The following is a 20,427-nucleotide window of genomic DNA, read 5'->3' on the forward strand; positions in this document are numbered from 1 at the left end:
TTTTTTTTCCATTGGGGAAATCAAATTCTTCTTTTCATTCAGCGGGATACTTTGCAATGATCATCACCCCAAAATATCCAAGCGGGTTTTTGTTGGGCCTCGGTGACACTTGGAAAAATAAAAATAAAGTTAAAAATGTGCCAGGCCAAAAGAGAAAATATGGAATCTGTTGTCCATGTATTGTTTTTGTTAATGGCTGGAAAGATACATACGTTTTCTTGGTTATCACTCCTAAAGGACTGTTGAGGGAGATCAACAATTATTATGGACTCTATTTAGAAGTGAGTGATGCCGTAACATTAAATGCGTTTTGGCAAATAGCATACAAGGTCTAATAAAAGGCAGTTTTATTTAGCTGTGGAACAGATGAGGAGTGTAGACAGTACAGCGACTGCAATCTCTGAAACCACTTCAATCATGTCCTTGTATCAATTTTTGTCTTCTTATGTGACTTCAGCTGCCAAGTTAAATAGCTCCTAATATAATAAAAGCTTGATTTAATGGAGCTTCATTTCACGTACTTTGGATGCGGCAGGCAAATTTGAGCACTTGAGAAGATCACCAAGAAGACACTGAGACAACTGGAGAGTGGTCATATTGAATCATAGCAATGGCACTTAGACTTATATACCGCTTTACAGTATTTTTACAGCCCTCTCTAAGAGGTTTATAGAGTCAGCCTATTGCCCCCGAACAATCTGCGTCCTCATTTTACCGACCTTGGAAGGATGGAAGTCGGAGTCAATCTTGAGCCGGTCAGGATCGAACTCTAGGCAGGCTGCAGAGTCAGCCTGCAATACTGCATACTAACCACTGTGCCACCAGGGTTCCAGTTATGACATTGGCATTGTCATGAATGGAAGAGAAAACGCAAAGAAAAATGTTTTTCTTAGTCTGTTTACAATACAGTGAGGCACTATTTGACTCTTCGGAGAAGAAAAAAAACTTTTTTCATTGTACACATGTTGTGCATTGACAATAAAGATTTGATTTGATTTAATCTTTCTTCATGACCTAGTTCCTACACAGCATTGAAGGAAGGCAGGGGACAATATGGTGGCTAAAAAGCTGAAAACCTCCCCCCCAACCTTAAAAGAGCCAGTGGGGGCATCTACCTATTTTGACATAATTCTATGGGCCCCACCCCTGCGCATGCATGCATGATCCCCCCTCCCCCCCTCTCCTGGCACACGATGGCCCAGTAGGCCCGTTTTTCTCTCTCACCTGGCTCCAGAGCCTTTCTAGGAGTCTGGGGGTGGGGGGGGGGGCAAAAACAGCCTCCCCCCCCTCACAGGTCCTCTGGAGGCCAAAAATGGCCCATTTGCCAACTTCCAGGCTGTTTTCGCCCTCCCCAGGCTCCTAGAAAGGTTCTGGAGCTAGGTGAGAGAGAAAAACGGGCCTCCCCACCCCCCCCCAAGGCCCTCCGGAGGCAGGAAACAACCTGTTTCCCTACTTCTGGTGGGCCCAGAAGGCCCAAAAATCAGCTGGCCGGCACACGAGCTGAGCTCGCTTGCCCAATGATATGGCTATGCATGCCACCTGTGGCACGCGTGCCATAGGTTCTCCATCACGGACCTATAAGATATATGTGTGTGTGTGTGTGTGTGTTGGTGTAAACTGCAGAGAGTCACGTAGGCAAGATGGGTGGAGTAGAAATGTAATAAATATGTAAAAGTACAATAAATGAGAGATAGCATTTGTTCCTTGGACTGAAGGTGAGCAAGAACCCGTGTCCCCATGTTGGTCCTGCACCTTAACCACGACCCTGTAGAAAACACCTCTTTTGGGACAACTCATGGAAATAGGGAAGTTGTGGCATCTGTGTGATTGCTCCATCACACAAGATTCATCACTGGTGCTCACGGACACGCATGGACCAGACTGTTTCCTAGTGTCTTGGGTGGCTACTGCAGAAGAAATAGGAGCTGGTCATCTAATCTCTGTCCCAAAATGTTTTCAAGGAACAAGAAACCAAAAAAAGTCCTGTTGCCTCTTGGAAAAAGCACCTTTGGGACAACCATGACCTGGATGACTATATACCTCTGATCTCTGCTTTATTTCCCAGGCATTGCCTTGTAAAGATGAAGCTATACATCTTTTACGAACTCACTTTCTTTTCTTTTTCCTGCTGCCCCAGTTTTTTTTTTTTTAAGGTTTCCTTTTACTTTGCTTACTGTGTATTTCCCAATTATGCATACCGCCTGTGGACAGAAGGTCATATGAGCAAGGTAAATAAGTAAGATCCTTACAGGTTCCTGCATGGGATGACTTAAGGGTTTATCAAGCGCTGCCATGTTGCTGGCCATATCCGGTGGGTGTGACAACTGGGGACCATGCATGAAGTCGTTCATAGATGTCCCACCGGGATTCCCGTGGGGAAAATCAAAATTGCTGTGGCCTTGGTAACTGTTACCTAAATAGTAAAGAAAAGTATAGTAAGAATAGTAAAGTTGGAATCAAAATCAAACCAATGAGCCCAGGTCCCATTTCTTCTTCTTCAGGGTCTAGATCAAACTTTAAATTGCCAGAATGAAGCCACCTTCTTGGATTGTCGCTGGCCCAAAATAAATCCTTATCGGTACATGTTTCTGGTAGTAGCTGACATTCCAGCAGATGAGCTGGGCTCTGACTTTCTCCATATTCAGACTGCATGTTTTTATCTATTAAGAGTCTCCACTTGGGCATATGATCCCAATGAGACCATCATCTTCTATAAAAGTTGCAATAATTAAGAGACTTCTATCCTACTGCAAAAGGGAGGAAGGGAGGAAAGGGAGTGAGGGAGTGAGGAAGGAAGGAAGGAAGGAAGGAAGGAAGGAAGGAAGGAAGGAAGGAAGGAAGGAAGGAAGGAAGATTTCTGATGACCCATAATAATAGTCAATGGGGAAGCCAGCAGGAAGTCAGAAGTTGTTTTCTTGCCAACTGTGATAATTCTGTCTCTCTGTTTAAATAACAAAAGATCTCTGAAACAATGAGGCATGGATTGCCTAGGATTCTAGGAAAGTTGCAATAATAAGACCCTTCCATCCCACTGCTTCCATGCCTTGGTTCATACTGCATGTATTCAGAACTGGCCTTATTATTTCATTGACTAGGTACCAATCCCATTAGTTCATCTTAATGATACAATATGAGGTAATATTTTTTTTTTAAAAAAAGTAATATTCCCAACATAAAAACATAAGACTTCCTTTCGGTATCTCTTTCTTCAAAAAGAAATACAACAATAATAACAACAAAAAGATACTGGCTCTAGAAATCATAGGACTGAGACACAAAACCATGATTAGTCTATGTTCTATTGCAAGAAATGGATTGAAGTAAGGGTTATGAAGGGTTATGAAGAACATGTGCTCACACAGAAGTGAAAACTGAGTATCTCAGAAGAAGCATCAAAGTAAACTGAATTCAGTGTTCAACAACCAAAATGAAGTCCACATAATCCACAAATCCTTAGTGTGGTTTGTTTGCCTCTAGTTTAGCATTTTGGCAATCAACTGTAGTTTATTCAACAAACCATTGGTTGAACAAGCTTGGGTTTAGAACCTTGTCCATATTTTGGATTGAGACAAGGAAGGAAGAGAGCTGATTGCTCCTCAACTTCAACTGTGTTCATTTGAAAGAGAGGGGACAGTTAGGACTTGGGACTTGAAAGAATAGCAGGGGAGGGCACTGGTGAGACTTCCTTGGGAAGTGGAGAGATAGTAAAGAAGCTCTTTGCTCGGACATTTGTTTCAGGGTCCCTGCCATGGAGAACTGCAAGCCAGCAACCTGAAATGAAGATGTCACTGGGAAAGACAGCTGGAAAATCAGTTTTAAATGGCTGACCTGCCCTTGAGCATTGTGACTGAATTTGCTAACACAGTTCTCAAGAGATTAACACTGCATCTGCTTACTTGTTCACAAAACGCTTGATGCCCAAATCTGTTGGTTTCCCTTAAAACCCTGATAAAAGCTGGCCTATTTTGTTAAAGGATTTCCTCTTTAAATAACCTTTCTTGCCAGCTGTTACCTTGTCTGGGATTGGAAGTTAGTTTAAAGTAGTTTTTGGCATGGAGACTGCCGAAAAATTCCAGGGAAAGTTATAGGGATTGATGAATTGGAGGGACGAACAAAATGGCAAGAAAACTACTTGGATAGAAACGGGGGGAAATATTTGTAGCTCGAGTGATAGATGTTGCTGTTGGTTTGTTCTCTGAGATTGTTGTTTAGTTTCCGAATGTTTCGTCACCAGGCTAGGTAACATTTTCAGTGGAACTGCAGTTGAAGTTTCTAATTTGAGTTCCCTTCTGCTTTTATAAGTCTTATGTCAGGGGTGTCAAACTCAATTTCATTGAGGGCTGCATCAGGGCTGTGTTTGACCTGGGGGGGCGTGGGTGGGCATGCCCGGGGTGGCCGTGGGCAGGGTGGGCAGGGCCAGCTCGATGTCACTCATTGAGGCTCAGTTTTAGGCCACAACGGCCTCCTGCAGCCCTCTGCCGGTGAAAATGGAGTTGGGGGGGCCGTGTGCAACCTTCCTGGGCTCCATTTTTGCTGGCAGAGGGCTGCAGGAGGCCATCATGGCTGAAAATGGAGCCCTGGCAGGCTAAGCACAGTCCTCCCAAGCTCCGTTTTTGCTGGCAGAGGCACTGTGGGACGGTCATTTGCTGTTTCCAGGGCAACATCATGGGCCAGATCTGGCCCCTGGGCTTTGAGTTTGACACCCCTGTCTTATGTGGTCAGATGGTCACTTTACTGACTGATCACCACCAGGTGGCCCTCACGTGGCATGACCAGTTGGTCACATGACCAAGTGAGCACATAAGACCTATCAAAGCAGAAGAGAACGGGAATAAGACACTTCAACCGAAGTTCTGCTGCTGATGTTACCTAGCCCAGTGACAAAACATTCAGAAACTAAACAAGCTCAAGAACAAACCACCACCAGTGGCTAGGATATTCCAGGAGTTGAGTTCGACTCAGAGGAGACTTTATTTTATTTACTCTAGAACAGGGGTCAGCAACCCGCAGCTCTGGAGCTGCATGTGGCTCTTTCATCCCTCTGTTACGGCTCCCTGTCACTCAAAATATGCGTCACAACTACCAATGTGTGACATCCGCCGGCACATGATTTAATTGAGTTTTTCAACCCCTGGTAGGCCAACCATAGATAAATCCAAGAAAAGAAAAGTTTCAGAAGAAAACAGAACATTTGATTCAACTACATATGCTAGTTCTGTGGCTGCTCAGGAAATAGGCACGGGAAGGATTTTGTGCTCCCGGTGTTTTCTTTTCTGTCAGAAACGGGTCCAAATGGCTCTTTGAGTGTTTAAGGTTGCTGACCCCTGCTCTAGAATTTCCACAAAAAATAAATCATGGATTGTCATTCCCAGCTCTGCACAGCCTCACACAAAAACATGTCAATTGCAAAGCAAGTATGAATTTCTGGTAGACAACAACCTGTCTTCCACCTCTCTTGTCATTATGGTTGAGGGCACGATATTTATGCTGCGTACATTAAAATGCATTTATCTGCTTCTTGGGTTTTGAGGTCACCAAAGATGCTGGGTAGCTTAAAATAAATATACATAAGACACATCTGGTTGTTGTTGTTGTTGTTGTTGTTGTTTTTTAAAAAATATGCATAAGGAAACTTCATATAGGTCAAGCTAGCTCACTGGACCTCCCCTAAGGATCAAGAAATTAGCAGAGATATACCAGCAAAATATTCCGGCTCTCTCAATTCCTGGCAAATAGATAGGGAAGAAATGGAGGTAGTGACAGATTTTATTTTCTTGGGCTCCAAGATCACTGCAGATGGGGACTGCAGCCAAGAAATTAAAAGATGCTTGCTCCTGAGGAGAAAAGCTATGGCAAATCTAGACAGCATTCTAAAAAGCAGAGACATTACCCTGCCAACAAAAGTGCACATAGTCAAGGCTATGGTTTTCCCAGTTGCAACATATGGATGTGAAAGTTGGACCATAAGGAAGGCTGAGCGCCAAAGTATTGAGGCCTTTGAACTATGGTTCTGGAGAAGACTCCTGCAAGTCCCTTGGACTGCAAGGTGATCAAATTGGTCAGTCCTAGAGGAGATCAACCCTGACTGCTCTTTAGAAGGCCAGATCCTGAAGATGAAACTCAAATACTTTGGCCACCTAATGAGAAGGAAGGACTCACTGGAGAAGAGCCTAATTCTGGGAAAGATTGAGGGGAAAAAGAAGAAGGGGACGACAGAGGTGGCTGGATGGAGTCACTGAAGCAGTCGGCGTGAGCTTAAATGGTCTCCGGGGGATGGTAGAGGACAGGAAGGCCTGGAGGAACGTTGTCCATGGGGTCGCGATGGTTGGACACGACTTCACAACTAACAACAACAATTTCAGCAAAATGGCCCAGGAGAGGAATTCGTATCTCTACTGTCTAGAGTACCTCCACGGCAAAATAGGTAGCAAATAAATTTAACAATTAATAATAATAATAGGAAAAGTCACAGAAAATGAGGAAACTAAATTGCTCTAGGGCTATAGAATTCAAACTTGCCACGTAACATCCCTGACTATCTTATCTTTTTTTTTAAATAGTTTTTTTTTATTAGTTTATAATACAAAAATAAATAGTAAGGAAAATAGGGAAGGGAAAAGGGAAAGGAAAAGTGAGGGAAAGAAAAGGTGAAAAAGAAAAAAAAAGGCATTGACTTCTGACTCCCTTTGGTGCAGTAGAATAAGGCATTAACCTCAAACCTTAACTTTTACTTTTGCATAATTGTATTAACTAGCCATTAGACGTATTAATTATCGATAAGGAAGACAAGAATCTCTGGATAAGTGGACATGGCAGTACCAGAATAGAAGAGAAAGAGTTGGAGATGATAACAAAATACAAAGACCTACAAATAGAAATAGAATGACAATGGAAAGGCAAGCAAGGGTAATACCAATAGTAATAGGCACCTTGGGTGCAATCCCAAAACAACTGGAACACAACTTGAATACCTTCATCGGCATTGACAAATTCACCCTCAGTCAATTACAAAAGGCAGCCTGACTTAGAGCAGCTTACATCCTGTGATGATAACACCATCAAACACCCACACCTGCCAATCCCAATCCCAGACCCTTTGGAAGGATTTGATAGTTGACAAAAATGCCAAGTCCAGTCTGAACATTTGATTGATTGTGCGACGAAACATAATAATCTCAAAATATTTCTGAGCAATTTGGCAATCGGTTGCACGCATCAAATGTGAAACTCACCTTGGCTACTGTATTCATTGGAGTTGGTTCCTCCGGGAGGTGGTGGGATTGATGGGTAGGGAGATGGACCTGGACCCAGGGCAGCAATCATCTCCATCACGTTAGGCATGATCATCTGGCTGGGACTCATGGTTTTGAACCTTTTGGAAGGAATACCATCTGGATCATCCTTGATGTGAATGTCTGACTTGATTGGGACAGGTCTCCAGCTGCATGTTGGGTCAATTGTGACTTCTTCAAACTCAGAGCTGTGAAAAAAACAATACATTTGATAATACTGATAGCTCTCAATACACCATATACATTTTAGATGTTACTAATGTTATTATCATATTAAAGTCAACAAGTCCAATACGTATCCAATTATTGTACAATTGCTAAGTCGTGTCCGACTCTTCACAATGCCATGGACCATAGCATACCAGGCCCCCTGTTCTCCACTGTCTCCCAGAGTCTGTCCAAATTCTTGTTCATTGCATCAATGATGCTATCTAACCATCTGATCCCTCTGCCATCCCTTTCTCCTTTCGCCTTCCATCTTTCCCAACATCAGGGTCTTTTCCAAATAGTCCTCTCTTCTCATTTGGTGGCCAAAGTATTTGAGCTTCAGCATCTGTCCTTCCAAAGAAGGGTTGATTTCCTTTAGGATTGACTGATTTTGATTTCCTTGAAGTCCAAGGGACTCTCAAGAGTCTTCTCCAACACCACAACCCCAACAACTTCAGGATCTGTCCTTCTAAAGAATAGTCAAGGGTGATTTCCTTTAGGATTGACTGATTTGATCTCCTTGAAGTCCAAGGGACTCTCATGAGTCTTCTCTAACATCACCATTTGAAAGCCTCAATTCTTTGGCACTCAGCCTTCCTCATGGTCCAACCTATCCGCTGCAGAAATGCAAATGAAACATTCCCACAAATGGACTGCCTGGCTTCTGTTGGAACATGTCCAAAAAAAACGAAAGCCACCAATGCTCTTTTCAGTAATTCTTACATATTAGGTCCACGTCCATTTTCTTCTTTAAAAGATTTGCTTTGGTAGTTCAGAATAGAAGCGCATGATTAATTATTGCCTTTGCTCATTTTCATATCCATAGAATTGTTGAGTTGCAAGGGAGACCCTAGGATAATATAGTCCAACTCTCTGGTCAGTGCAAGATCCAGTAGAACATCTCTGACAAATGACCAAGTGTCTCTATCTGTAGACCTTTAATGAAGAAAACTCACCACATTACGTGGCACCATTTAGTGGCCTGTACAGACAGGAAGTTCTTCCTGGTGGCCTACCTACACCTTCTTCATTGTGGCTTTAACCCATTGCTTGTAGTTTTGCCTTCTGTGATAATTAAAATCACATCCACTCAGAGGTGGGCGTCACATAATGTAACAACCAGTTCGCCCAGCACCAAAAATGTGAGTGTGTGCGCCTTCTGCACATGTGCACATCTTCAAAAACACGGCGGGGGGCAGGCCCAGCCACTAGTCGGAACTACCGGTTCACCTGAACTGGTCCAAACCGGCAGTAGCCTGCTTCTGCATCCACTCCTTCTTCTTTCTGACAGTCTTCAAATATTTGAAAACCACTATCATCTCTCCACTCAATCATTTTTTTCTTCTCTGCAGATTAAACAAAGCCAGATTCTTTCATGACTTCTCATGTGGTTTCGTTTCCATAACTTTCTCTGGACTTGCTCCTATTTGGCACTGCTCTTTTATAACTGGGATGCCCAGATCTGGACACAATAGAGGAGGTCTATAAAGGAGATCTGATTGGAGAAGAATGGTACCTCGGTACTCATCGTTAATTGGTTCCGGGAGGCGGAATGAGCACCAAAAACGAGGAGTACCAAACAAATTTTTCCCATAAGGAATAATGTAGTAGGTCACAAGGCAGTCGACAGCAACAAGTTCTTGCTGACCGATCAGAAGTCTGTCACAAGACTCTCACTTGACAAACCCACATCTGAAGCTCTTATAAACAGAACACTGACACTGACATCCCCTAAACTCTGCTGAAGATGTTACCTAGCCCGGTAACGAAACGTTCGGAAACTAACCCACCATCTCAGAGAATAAACCTTTATCCTCAACAAGTTCTTGTCAGTCCTGGAAGCCATTTTTTACTTTGGATCTTCAAGGCTGCCACATTTAGTGCTGTGGGAAACTGGCAGGGAGGATTGTATAAAATGGAGAAATATCTAGCCATAATAAAATAAAATGAAATGAAATAATAACATTCTTTTCTTTGAGAGTCAAGGACATCTTGCCCTGCACCTGTGGGGTGACTGGGAGGCATCTCCAGTTGGAACAGTGCATTGATTGGACCACGTGATGGACATGTGGGAGCAGGGGAAGGGACTTGGACTTTCTTTTGGGTGGGGAAAACCTGGAAGCTTTCAGATTCAGGTTTTCCCAGATGTGCCAATATGACATCTCTAATAAAATGGAACTTTGAGGAACTTCTGGCTTGGAGTCTTCTTTCGTTGAGGGTGTTACTTGGAACCCTGACATTTCTAGCTTGTGCACTGAGTTCCAAACAAACAATGAGTACAAGGACAACATCTTTGCTTCAAAATGAGTTCAGTACCAAATCAGTTCCAAAGCAGTTGAGTTCTAAGATACCACTGCAATTATGGCTTCCCGTGATATGGATTCTATGATTCTGTTATTCTACCCCAAGATCTAATTGCCTTTTTTTCGTACTTGCATGACATTCACTGCTGCTCATTTTAAGTTGGCGTTATCACCTTGCTAAGATGGCAGAACAGAGAACTGACTCTGTCTTGATTTTTGTCTTTGATAATGTTTCACTTCTCATCCAAGAAACTTCTTCCGTTCAAAGGAAAAAAAAAATCAAGAAAGTCCAGTGGCCTTTTGGAGAAAGCACCTTTGCGACAACCATGACAGGGATGATTGAGAATCTCCATAGGCTTCCAGAACAGAAATTCTTTCATCTCTTCACCCGCTAATCAGATATCCTTGCAAGTAGCAAGAGAAAGGCAAGCTCATTAGACAGTCCAGTCCGATGTGCTAGTAATTACATTAAAAAGGTAAAAGTTCCCCCCCACATGCATCCTAGTCATTTCTGGCTCTAGGGGGCGGTGCTCATCTCCGTTTCAAAGCCGAAGAGCCAGTGCTGTCCGAAGACATCTCCGAGGTCATGTGGCTGGCGTGACTCAATGCCAAAGGCGCATGAAGCACTGTTACCTTCCCACCAAAGTGGTCCCGGTTTTTTTACTTGCATTTTTTACATGCTTTTGAACTGCTAAATTGGCAGAAGCTGGGACAAGTAATGGGAGCTCACTCTGTTACACGGCACTAGGGATTCGGACCGCTGAACTGCCAACAAGCTCAACATCTTAGCCACTGAGTCATTAGCCTACTTTAAATCTGGTCTCTGTTGATTAGGCTCAGCCACCAACACTTTGGCATGCTCCCCATCTCTCTCTCCTTCTTGCTGACTTATAGCCGACAGGAACCTCCATAATTAATATTCACAATTTAGGAAAGATCTTTGGGATCCCAAATTCACATTAGGGGGACATTATGTTCTGAAATGATCAGATATTACTGACCTAAAATTCTATGTTGAAACAAACCAGTGGTGGTATTGTCTTACCCTCGCGACCGGTTCGCTTCGCTCATGCGCGACACGTCTGCGCATGCGCAGAACTTTCTGTGCATGCGCAGAGCATCAAAAATGAAATGTGATGTCATCCGGATTGCCCGAACTGGATAGAACTGGCTGAATACCACCACTGAAACAAACTCCAGAAAAGGTCTTTCAAGAATTAGAGCAGGCAAGTGAACGTAACAGATTATTATTATTACTATTACTACTACTACTACTACTACTACTACTACTACTACTATTATTATTATTATTATTATTATTATTATTATTATTATTATTATTTAGACTTCTATACCGCTTCATAGTGCTTTACAGCCCTCTCTAAGCGGTTTACAAAGTTAGCATATAGCATATTGCATATTAGCATATTGCATTAGCATATTGCCCCCAACAATCTGGGTCCTCATTTTACCCACCTCGGAAGGATGGAAGGTTGAGTCAACCATGAGCTGGTGAGATTTGATCTGCTGATCTGTTGAACTAGCAGTCAGCTGAAGTAGCTGCAGTACTGCACTCTAACCACTGCGCCACCTCGGTTCTCAACATTAAAAGATACACTTACTTTTGTATAGCGTTCAAAATGCCCCACATGTATTGATCCACCTCCAGGCCCTCCAGCAGAGCTGTTTTACTGGAAGAGAAAAACAGGGGCATGTATTTATGTACTTGTAGTGCATTTGCCATATGATATAAGTTTCTGAAGGGATATAAGTAAAGCAGCAAACCACTTCTATGCGTCTGCCAAGGAAATAAGGAAGATCTCATTACTTGGGCATGTCCAAGTGAACACTAACAATCGAGTTGACTTGGAAGAATCATTTCAAGGAGCATAGCTTATGTAGAACACAGGGACCTCAAAGGTCTTTTAGTCTGGAGGAAATAATGCAACAACATATGGACTTAAAACCAGAGCTGTTCCTATTGGGTATTTTACCAGAGAAAATTAGTAAAGATAATATATATTTGATTATACATATAATAATAGCGGCAAGGATTGTTTATGCACAAAATTGGAAAGCAGAGAAAATACCCTCGGAGGGAGAAGTAATTAAAAAAAATATTTTATTTTATTTTATTTTTTTGCAGGCAAAAGCCCCTTTTTTATTTTTAAATAATAAAAACATAAAACAATAAAAACATAAAACCATCTTCAAATTAAATTATAAACAGTGTGTCGGTTGGTTACAAATCCTTTGCGCATCTTCACCATGTTCATAGCTTACAGTTTACCTAAATTCTTATATTATCGATCTAATATATATCTATGTATTATTATCTTCCTTGATCATTTATTTGACCATAGCTATTCTTCCCTCATTTTGTACAAAATATTCTAAGATTTGAATTAATATATATTATAACATTCATTTCATCACTAAATCGGTCTAATAGTAATACTTCTTTATGTTATATTTTATATAATTCTAGAAATCTTGTATTATAAAAATCTATTATAAAAAATTATAAAAAAGATGATAATCTTTCATTTCCATATTTTTTTATCTAACCTTTGATAAAATAAGGTAATTAAAACTTTTAGACTGTGCAGAAATGAACAGATTAACTATGATGAAAAAAGAAAGAGAAGATTCAGAATACTTTAAGATATAGAATCAATTTTACTATTGGTTAGAAAAGAGGTATAAATAAGCTTTAAAAGAGACTGATTTAAAAAAAAATGTTATAACTAGAGTACTATTATTAGTGGAAATTTTTTGTAATGGACTTGGCGAGAACGAAGATAGAAGAGATAAGAGAAGAGCTTTTTGGAGATAACACCGAGATGTCATGTGGAAGAAATGAATGATGTATTAAATATTTGTTTGTCTTAAAAAAATAAAAAAAAACCTTTTATATAAAAAAAAGGTCTTCTAGTCCAATGCCCTGCTCAAGGCAGGAGTCCTTATACCCATGATGGCGAACCTATGGCATGCGTGCCGGAAGTGGCACGCATAGCCATTTCTCCAGGCATGCCAGCCATTGCCCATTGCTCTTCCGGGTTCTGGAGCGCATGTGCGCCGGCCAGCTGGTCATTGTGCACAGGGAACACCGGAAACCAGAAGAGCAGTTCCCTGGCGTGCATGTGCGTGCCAGGAAGCTAAGCTTCCGGTATGTCCGTGCTGGCCAGCTGGTCTTCGCGCATGCATGCGTGCCAGAAACTGGAAGACCAGGTGACCGGCACACATGCGCAAGCCAGAAACTGGAAGCTCAGCTTCCTGGTGCATGCATGCATGCCAGGGAGCTGCTCTTCCGGTTTCTGGCACTCTCCCACGCATGCGTGCATGCTTCCGGTTTGGTACTTGGTTCCGAAAAGGTTAACCAACACTGCCTTATACTATTCAGGTCAAATGGTCTGTTTTTGAAAACCTCCAGTGATGGAGCACTCCCAATTCCAGGAGGCAAGCTGTTGTCACTGTCAGGAAATGTCTCGTTAAGGTTGGATCTCTCTCTTTGATGATCATCCACCCATTACATCTTGTCCTGCCCTGCTTTGGAGAATAAATCACTCTCCTCTTTCCTGTGACAGCCCCTCAAATATCGAAAGACAGTTATCATGTCCCCCTTAATCCTTCTCTTTGATAATGCGAGACATATCTAGTTCTAGACATATGATTTAGCCTCCAGATCCTTTATCAATCTTTATCATCATTTAAAAAAAAATGTCTACAGCAGGGCCGAAATGCTCCCGGTTCGGACCGGATTGCCCGATCCAGTAGCGATGGAGGCGGGTGGTTCGGAGAACCGGTAGCAAAATCCCCTGCCCCCCCCATTGCCCAGCTGAGCTGCACAATCATCAGAGGCTTTTTTAAAAATTTTTAAAAGCATTTTTTCTACAACCGCTTAGGCCGAAGAGGTTATAAAAAAAATGTTTTAAAAGGAAAAAAAAGCCTCTGCCGATCAGGCAAGTCAGCTGGGATCGTCAGAGGCTTTAAAAGCATTTTTTTTACAACCTCTTCAGCTGTAGAAAAAATGGTTTTAAAAGTAAAAAAAAAAAAGTTGGCCACACCCACTCAGTCATATTACCCCCCCCCACAAGCCACGCCCACAGAACCGGTAGTAACAAATTTTACGTTTCACACTGGTCTACAGCAAAAGTATTTATCACATTTTTTTTAAAAAAAAATACTGTTAGGTTAATGATGTTACTTCTCTGGTTTCACTGGTGCAAAATGGAAGCATAATTTTGTATTGGTCTGGTTTTTCTTTTAGATATTATCACAGACTTTGATATTACCACTCACTTGCATACGGGGCATCTCCAGGTGCCTCGTTCACAGTTCAGCTGGAGGTAGGATTCCAGATCAAAACACTGCAGAAGACAAAGCAGGAAAATCTTAATTAAATGATGGCTTTGCGGCTCGCAAAGAACGCTGAAGATGTGGCTGCAAAGAGAACCCTCCCAATGGATGCGAATAAAGAAGAGAAGCCGTTCTATCAAATGCATGCCAGGAAGAAAAAAAACCCCATCAGGATGTGCTTCAAACCATGATACGAAAGTACATAGTTTTAATCATTGAAAACACTAGGAAAGCGGTCCCCAACCTTTATGGCTTTGCAGACTGGTTGGTGGGGGGAAATGGTTCCTGCTTTGATTCCTGTTGTGTCATAATACATGGCAATTCGCATGCGCGCATGTCATCCACGCATGCATGCGACATCAAATAACACGGCAATTTGCTTGCATGCTGTCCGCACATGCATGCAGTGTCAAAAACACAGTGATATAGAACAGGATTGTGCCCACTGGGTGGGTGGGGGCTGGCCCATCTGCAGGTTGCTACTACCGGTTCGCCTAAACTGTTCCAAACTGGCTGACATTGTGGCCTGTCAGCGGCCTGTGCGGATTGTAGCTGATTCTGACAGCGAGGAGGCTGGTGAGGTGCTGCGCCAGCAGCCTGTGCAGCTGGCACTCGAGTCAGACAATGAGAAGGCTGGAGAAGATGTGGTGCCAGAGGCGAGGATTCAGCCAGGGCCTTCAGAACCTCCAGAAGCTCCTTTAAGTGAAGAGGATGAAGAGGAGGAGCCTCTTCTCGATGCACGGGCGTGCAGAGCTGCCAAAAGGCAGGAGTGGCTCCTCAGGAGGAGGTCTCCTCAAGAGTAAGGCTTGGGGCTAACTGGCCACTCCCTTAGCCTATTTAAGGAGGAACGCCGACTGAAGCAATTTGTAGGGAACAACTTTAGTTCATTCTCCTTCGCGTCTGGATTCTCTGCAAATTGCTTCTGGGCTTTCTGCCAACCTTAGTAAGATTGTGATTACTTTATCTTTGGTTTCTTGTAGGCTGCTAAGAAAGTTTCTTAACAGCTTTTGTTTGGAAAAGACTGAGCTATTTTAGTAAATATAAGTTTTGTACAGACTTTGTGTGTGCGGTGTTCTTTGGGGTCCATAGCTGGGGCAGAACAGCTGAATCCCACCACTGATTAATACTACTGGTAGTTAATAATTAGATGGGTGGCTGTACACATTTTCTAAACAAATAAATACAAAGTTGCACCGTCTTGCAGGAATGGGACAGGCGGAGGCGCTCACCTGTACGTGCTTGCAATCGTGGCCTCTTGCTGGAAGCTGGATTCGCCGGAATGTGATGGGACATTTAAGAGAGACTTTGATGGCTGTCTGCTCCACACCGTCTTCTCCGTTGAGAGGAGCATTGCCCGAAGAGGCGGCCACGCTGCTAAAATTTCTCTTGACTGTTGCAAAAATAAACAAAACAAAAAAAACAAAGGCGGGGGGAGCGATAATAGAATTCATACTTAGGACTGTTTTAACAGCACGACACACTTGGCTTGACAGAAACTGTCCCAAGACTGAATGGAGTTTCATCGTCTGCCTTCCAGGCCAATTTGAAACACAAGTTCTACTCACTTTTGGTGATACAGTGTTCAGCCGGAAGCAGGCGTTTCTTTAAGAGGCCCTGAAGAACAGAACGGACCGAAGGCCGGTGTACTAACTGCAGAACAAACAAATGGGACTGGGGGAAAGGGGGGAAAAATCAGTGGTCTATAGAGGATCCAGGGTCATTCAATCCGAGCATTTGCTTTGCGTGCGATTGGAAAGAAGTCAGAGGGGGAAGTTCAGGAGTGGGCTGCTACAGGTTTGCCTGGGTTCGGGAGAACCTGTAGCTAATGTTATGGCTGGTTTAGAGAACCTCCACAGTATACCCATACAATGAAATTCATTTAACACCCAAAGACCAGGTCCAACACACATAACAATCCCCAAATACAACCCCACCCACCACAGTTCCCCACCCCTAAACCAGGAGTGAAATGCTCCTGGTTCAGACCGGATCGCCCGATCCGGTAGCAATGGAGGCAGGCTGTTTGAAGAACCGGTAGCAAAAATCCCTGCCCTCCGCCACCCATTGCCCAGCTGAGCCGCGCAATCATCAGAGGCTTTTTTTAAATTTTTAAAAGCATTTTTTCTACAATCTCTTAGGCTGAAGACGTTATAGAAAAAATGCTTTTAAAAGTAAAAACAAAGCCTCTGCCGTTCAGGCAAGTCAGCTAGGATTGTCAGAGGCTTAAAAAAAAAAGGAAAAGTTCTGCCGATCAGGCAAGTCAGCTGGGATTGTCAGAGGCTTTAAAAGCATTTTTTAACAACCTATTCAGCTAAAGAGGTTGTAGAAAAATGGTTTTAAAAGTAAAAAAAAAAAAAAAGTTGGCCACGCCCACTCAGTCATATTACCCCCCACCCCACCCCCCAAGCCACATCCACAGAACCGATAATAACAAATTTTACATTTCACACTGCCCTAAACCACCCAAACATCCACACAACAGACCAAGTAATGCTGTCCAACCGCTCACTGATGGTGGCCCTTTCGTTCATTGTTGAGTGCAATTATAGCTCTGGGATAAAAACTATTCAGAAAACGTGTGGTCCGAGTTTTAATTGTTCTGTATATCATGTATATCATGGTATACAAACTGAATTTGAGTTTGAAAAAAAAATAGCTTACTAAGTTTGGTCTTTAGTAGAAATGGAATTTAAGCTGTGAATTTAACCGGTGAAGAATACTAGGAATATGAAGTCTAGGTAGGACATTTCCTTAATCTAAAGCTATTTCCAAACAGCCAAACCACAGAACGAACAGGTGATTAGGTACTTACACAACAGCATGCCGTGACAGTGATTTGAATTGTATTTCTTCCTGGCTGGCAGACGTGCTTGAGGTGCAGAGGTTTATGCGACGTCTTATTGTCGCCCCGTTCAATGGTGAGTGGAGTTGCGTTGACGCTGACCTGGACCGATGCTGGCCAGTTAGTGTTCATTTGCCGGTCTTCATGGTGATAACATTTGAATTGTAACTCCAAGTCTGATCTGTCAGAGAAGGCAGATGTTTGCATTGCTATTAGCACCCGCTCGTTACATACAGTATGTATGGCAGAGTAACAAGAATTGGAAGGGACCTTGGAGGTTTTCTAGTCCAACCCTCGGCTCAAGCAGAAAACCCCATACGAAGGGTGTTGAACTCAATTTCATTGAGGGCCACATCATGGTTGCGTTTGATCGCAGGGGGGCGGGGGTGTGTGTCGAAGCATAAATCAGCCCTGTTTCCCCCCTGGGGTAATTGCACCTAATTAGAGACGGATGGATCTTGTTTTCCATGCTGTATACTTTAAAGAAAGAAAAACCGAAATATATATATTCTAATAAGGATTTTATTATAAAAATAGAAAAACTAGCTAACTACATCTTTACCGGCAGCTTATCTCACAGACAAACAAAAGAAGTATAAGTCAGGAAGTTAGAAAAGAAAGAATGTAGACATGCGCAGTAGCCCAAAGTTTCACAAGACTGTTGCTATAGATACGTGATAAAGTTCTCTGGCAGGCTACCGTAACGCTCAGAATGGACGCTCGGCTGACAAACACATAACGCAGTGACAGGGGGCATGGCCAGCTCGACATGACTTGTCTCGGGGGCACCTTTGGTAACTGTAACAGAGTTGGAAGGGACCTTGGAGGTCATCTAGTCCAACCCCCTGCTCACGCAGGAGACCTGCACTAGGGATTCGAACCGCTGAACTGCCGACCTTTCTGATTAAGGTCAGTGGCTAAGACACTGACAAGCTCAGTGTCTTAGCCACTAAGCCACCTAGTCACCACTTGTGGCAGCCTGAAGGCTCTGCCAGTGAAAATGGGCTCCCAAGCTCTGTTTTTGGCTGCAACGACCTCCTGCGATCCTCTGCCAGCAAAAACAGAGCTCGGAAGGGCCACATATGATCCTTCTGAGCTCTGTTTTCACTGGCAGAAGCACCGCGGGCCAGTCCTTCGCTGTTTCTTGGGTGGCCCTGTGGTCCAGTTCTAAGCACCCCGTGGGGCAGATTGAGCCCCTGGGCCTTGAGTTTGACACCCCTGCCTTATGCCATTTCAGACAAGGGGCTGTCCAGTCTCTTCTTAAAAACCTCCAGTGATGAAGCACCTACAACTTCTAAAGGCAAGCTCTTCCTCTTGTTAATGGTCTAGCTTCAAAACGGGAGTGAGCTGCTCACCCACCGCTGACCCAAGAAAGATTCCGGTTCGGCATCCTGGGGTGTCCACCCACCCTGCCCAGTTGCAATCCTACCTCCACATAAGGGTCTGATGGACGGTCGGCCGCAGGTGAAAGACGTGATTGCTGACCGCCAGGTTGTGCTCCAACCGGAAGGGCTCTAAAACAACCCCGTCTCGCACGGGGAACGTCAGGCGCAGCTCGTCATTATGGCTGGCTGGGATTGAAGAGGGAGAGAAAAGTTAACGGTGGACTACTTTCCTATCAGAATAGAATAGAGCTGGAAGGGACCTTGGAGGTCTTCTAGTCCAACCCCAGAGGAGAACCTACACTGTTTCAGACAAGTGACTATCTAGTCGCTTCTTAAAAATCTCCAGTGGTGAAGCGTCCACAATTTCTGGAGGCAAGCTGTTCCACTGGTTAACTGCCCTCACTGTTAGGAAGTTTCTCCTTAATTCCGGGTTGCTTCTCTCTTTGATTAGTTTCCATCCATTGTTCCCTCTTGTCGTGCCTTCTGGTGCTTTGGAGAATAGCTTGACTCCCACTTCTTTGTGGCAGCCCCTGAGATATTGGAAGACTGCTATTATGTGCCTCCCCCCAAGCCTTCTTTTCTCTTAACTAACCAAATCTAAATCCTGCAACCGTTCTTCAGATGTTTTAGTCTCCAGCTCCAGTGCCGTTGTAACTTTGAACGGTCACTAAATGAACTGTTGTAAATTGAGGACCACCTGATCTTTCTATCTGATTCATTCCCAGAAATCTCCCCCCCCCCCGCTCATCTTAGCACTTAACACTTAGACTTACATACCACTTCACAGTGCTTTACAGCACTCTCTAACCAATTTACAGAGTCAGCCTCTTGTCCAGGGGTGAAATGCTCCTGGATCGGACCGGATCACCCGATCCGGTAGCGATTTTTCCCTGTGGTTCGGCGATCTAGTATCGATCGCCGCCTGGGTGTTATTATTTCCTGGTTATAACCATGAAGTAATTTTTTTTTACCTTCTGTGCATGCACATGTGACACTCGCACGCAACACGTGTATTTCCGAACCAGTAAGGGAGGTAAGTAAATTTCACCCCTGCTCTTGTCCCCAACAATCTGGGTCCTCATTTTACCGACCTCGGAAGGATGGAAGGCCGAGTCAACCTTGAGCCTGGTGTGATTCGATCTGCCAAACTGCTGGCAGCCGATGATCAGCAGAAGTAGCCTGCAGTACTGCACTCTAACCACTGTGCCACTGCGGCTCTATCTGCAATGCTTTGCATATTTCTGAAAGATGCTTTATCCACAGGCCATCACCTCTGGCTTGAACATTTCAACCAGAGCAATATAATTTGCACACGGTGGAAAGCAGGATCAGGCAACGACCTTCCAGATTTGGTACTTACTTGGAGGTGGTGGTAGAGCATTGATATTTGGCTTAATGTCTGGCGGGAAAGGCGGCTTGACATCTTGATTAGGAGACAGGTAGGGTGGCATATTGCTGCCGGGAGTCATAGGTGGTGTAGGATTTCCTGGAACAGGTGAGTGAGGGTAATTTGCTACAGGAAGAGGCCTGGATGGCTGCAAAATGGTGGTTGCCGTTGAAAAGAGAGAGAAAGAAAACAGAATTATCACAGTGGTCAGGGACTTTTGGCCACGAAGTAGAATTCCCTATGATAAAAGCATTGGATGCCGTGGGAAGATTTATTGTATTCCCTATAAAGGTAGCCCTCAATTTACGACCTCCATTGAGCCCAAAATTTCTGTTCCTAAGCGAGACAATTGCTAGGTGAGTTTTGACCCATCTCACGGCTTTTCTTGCCATGTGTCAGCTCGCAAAGCATCCCTGGACTGCTCTCGAGTTGCCATAGGCAAGGGGGATGGGAAAATTAAATTTGCAGCTACGGCGAAGCAGCACAGCAGCCAAAGACAAAAGCACATTCCAGACATTATCTCTGTCAAGGCCGTCTGCCAGGGTTACCCACAGTGGCTGGAGGGGAGCGATCTCTACAACCCTTGAAATTGCTTCGGTTGCAAATGTGATTGATGACACACCCTAGGGGGAGGGGGAAAACAGGGTCAAGC

At 43.7% G+C, this 20,427-nt stretch overlaps 1 protein-coding gene across 8 annotated transcripts in view; it reads right to left on the reverse strand.

Moving 5' to 3' along the window:
* Positions 1-20,427, reverse strand: part of ZMIZ1 (zinc finger MIZ-type containing 1) — a 520,224-nt gene that overhangs the window by 14,894 nt on the left and 484,903 nt on the right. For all 8 annotated transcript variants that reach the window (XM_060694124.2, XM_060694123.2, XM_060694122.2 and 5 more), the window contains 9 exons: positions 19,749-19,923; positions 18,433-18,574; positions 16,974-17,184; positions 15,727-15,832; positions 15,391-15,551; positions 14,105-14,172; positions 11,425-11,493; positions 7,233-7,480; positions 2,250-2,413 (listed from right to left, as the gene is read on the reverse strand). In XM_060694124.2, the coding sequence (XP_060550107.2) occupies positions 2,250-2,413; positions 7,233-7,480; positions 11,425-11,493; positions 14,105-14,172; positions 15,391-15,551; positions 15,727-15,832; positions 16,974-17,184; positions 18,433-18,574; positions 19,749-19,923 (1,344 nt within the window). The remainder of the gene's footprint in view (positions 1-2,249; positions 2,414-7,232; positions 7,481-11,424; positions 11,494-14,104; positions 14,173-15,390; positions 15,552-15,726; positions 15,833-16,973; positions 17,185-18,432; positions 18,575-19,748; positions 19,924-20,427) is intronic.

Source organism: Pantherophis guttatus, chromosome 6 (assembly GCF_059756535.1).
Source record: "Pantherophis guttatus breed Tessera chromosome 6, ASM5975653v1, whole genome shotgun sequence".
Lineage (NCBI taxonomy): Eukaryota > Metazoa > Chordata > Lepidosauria > Squamata > Colubridae > Pantherophis > Pantherophis guttatus.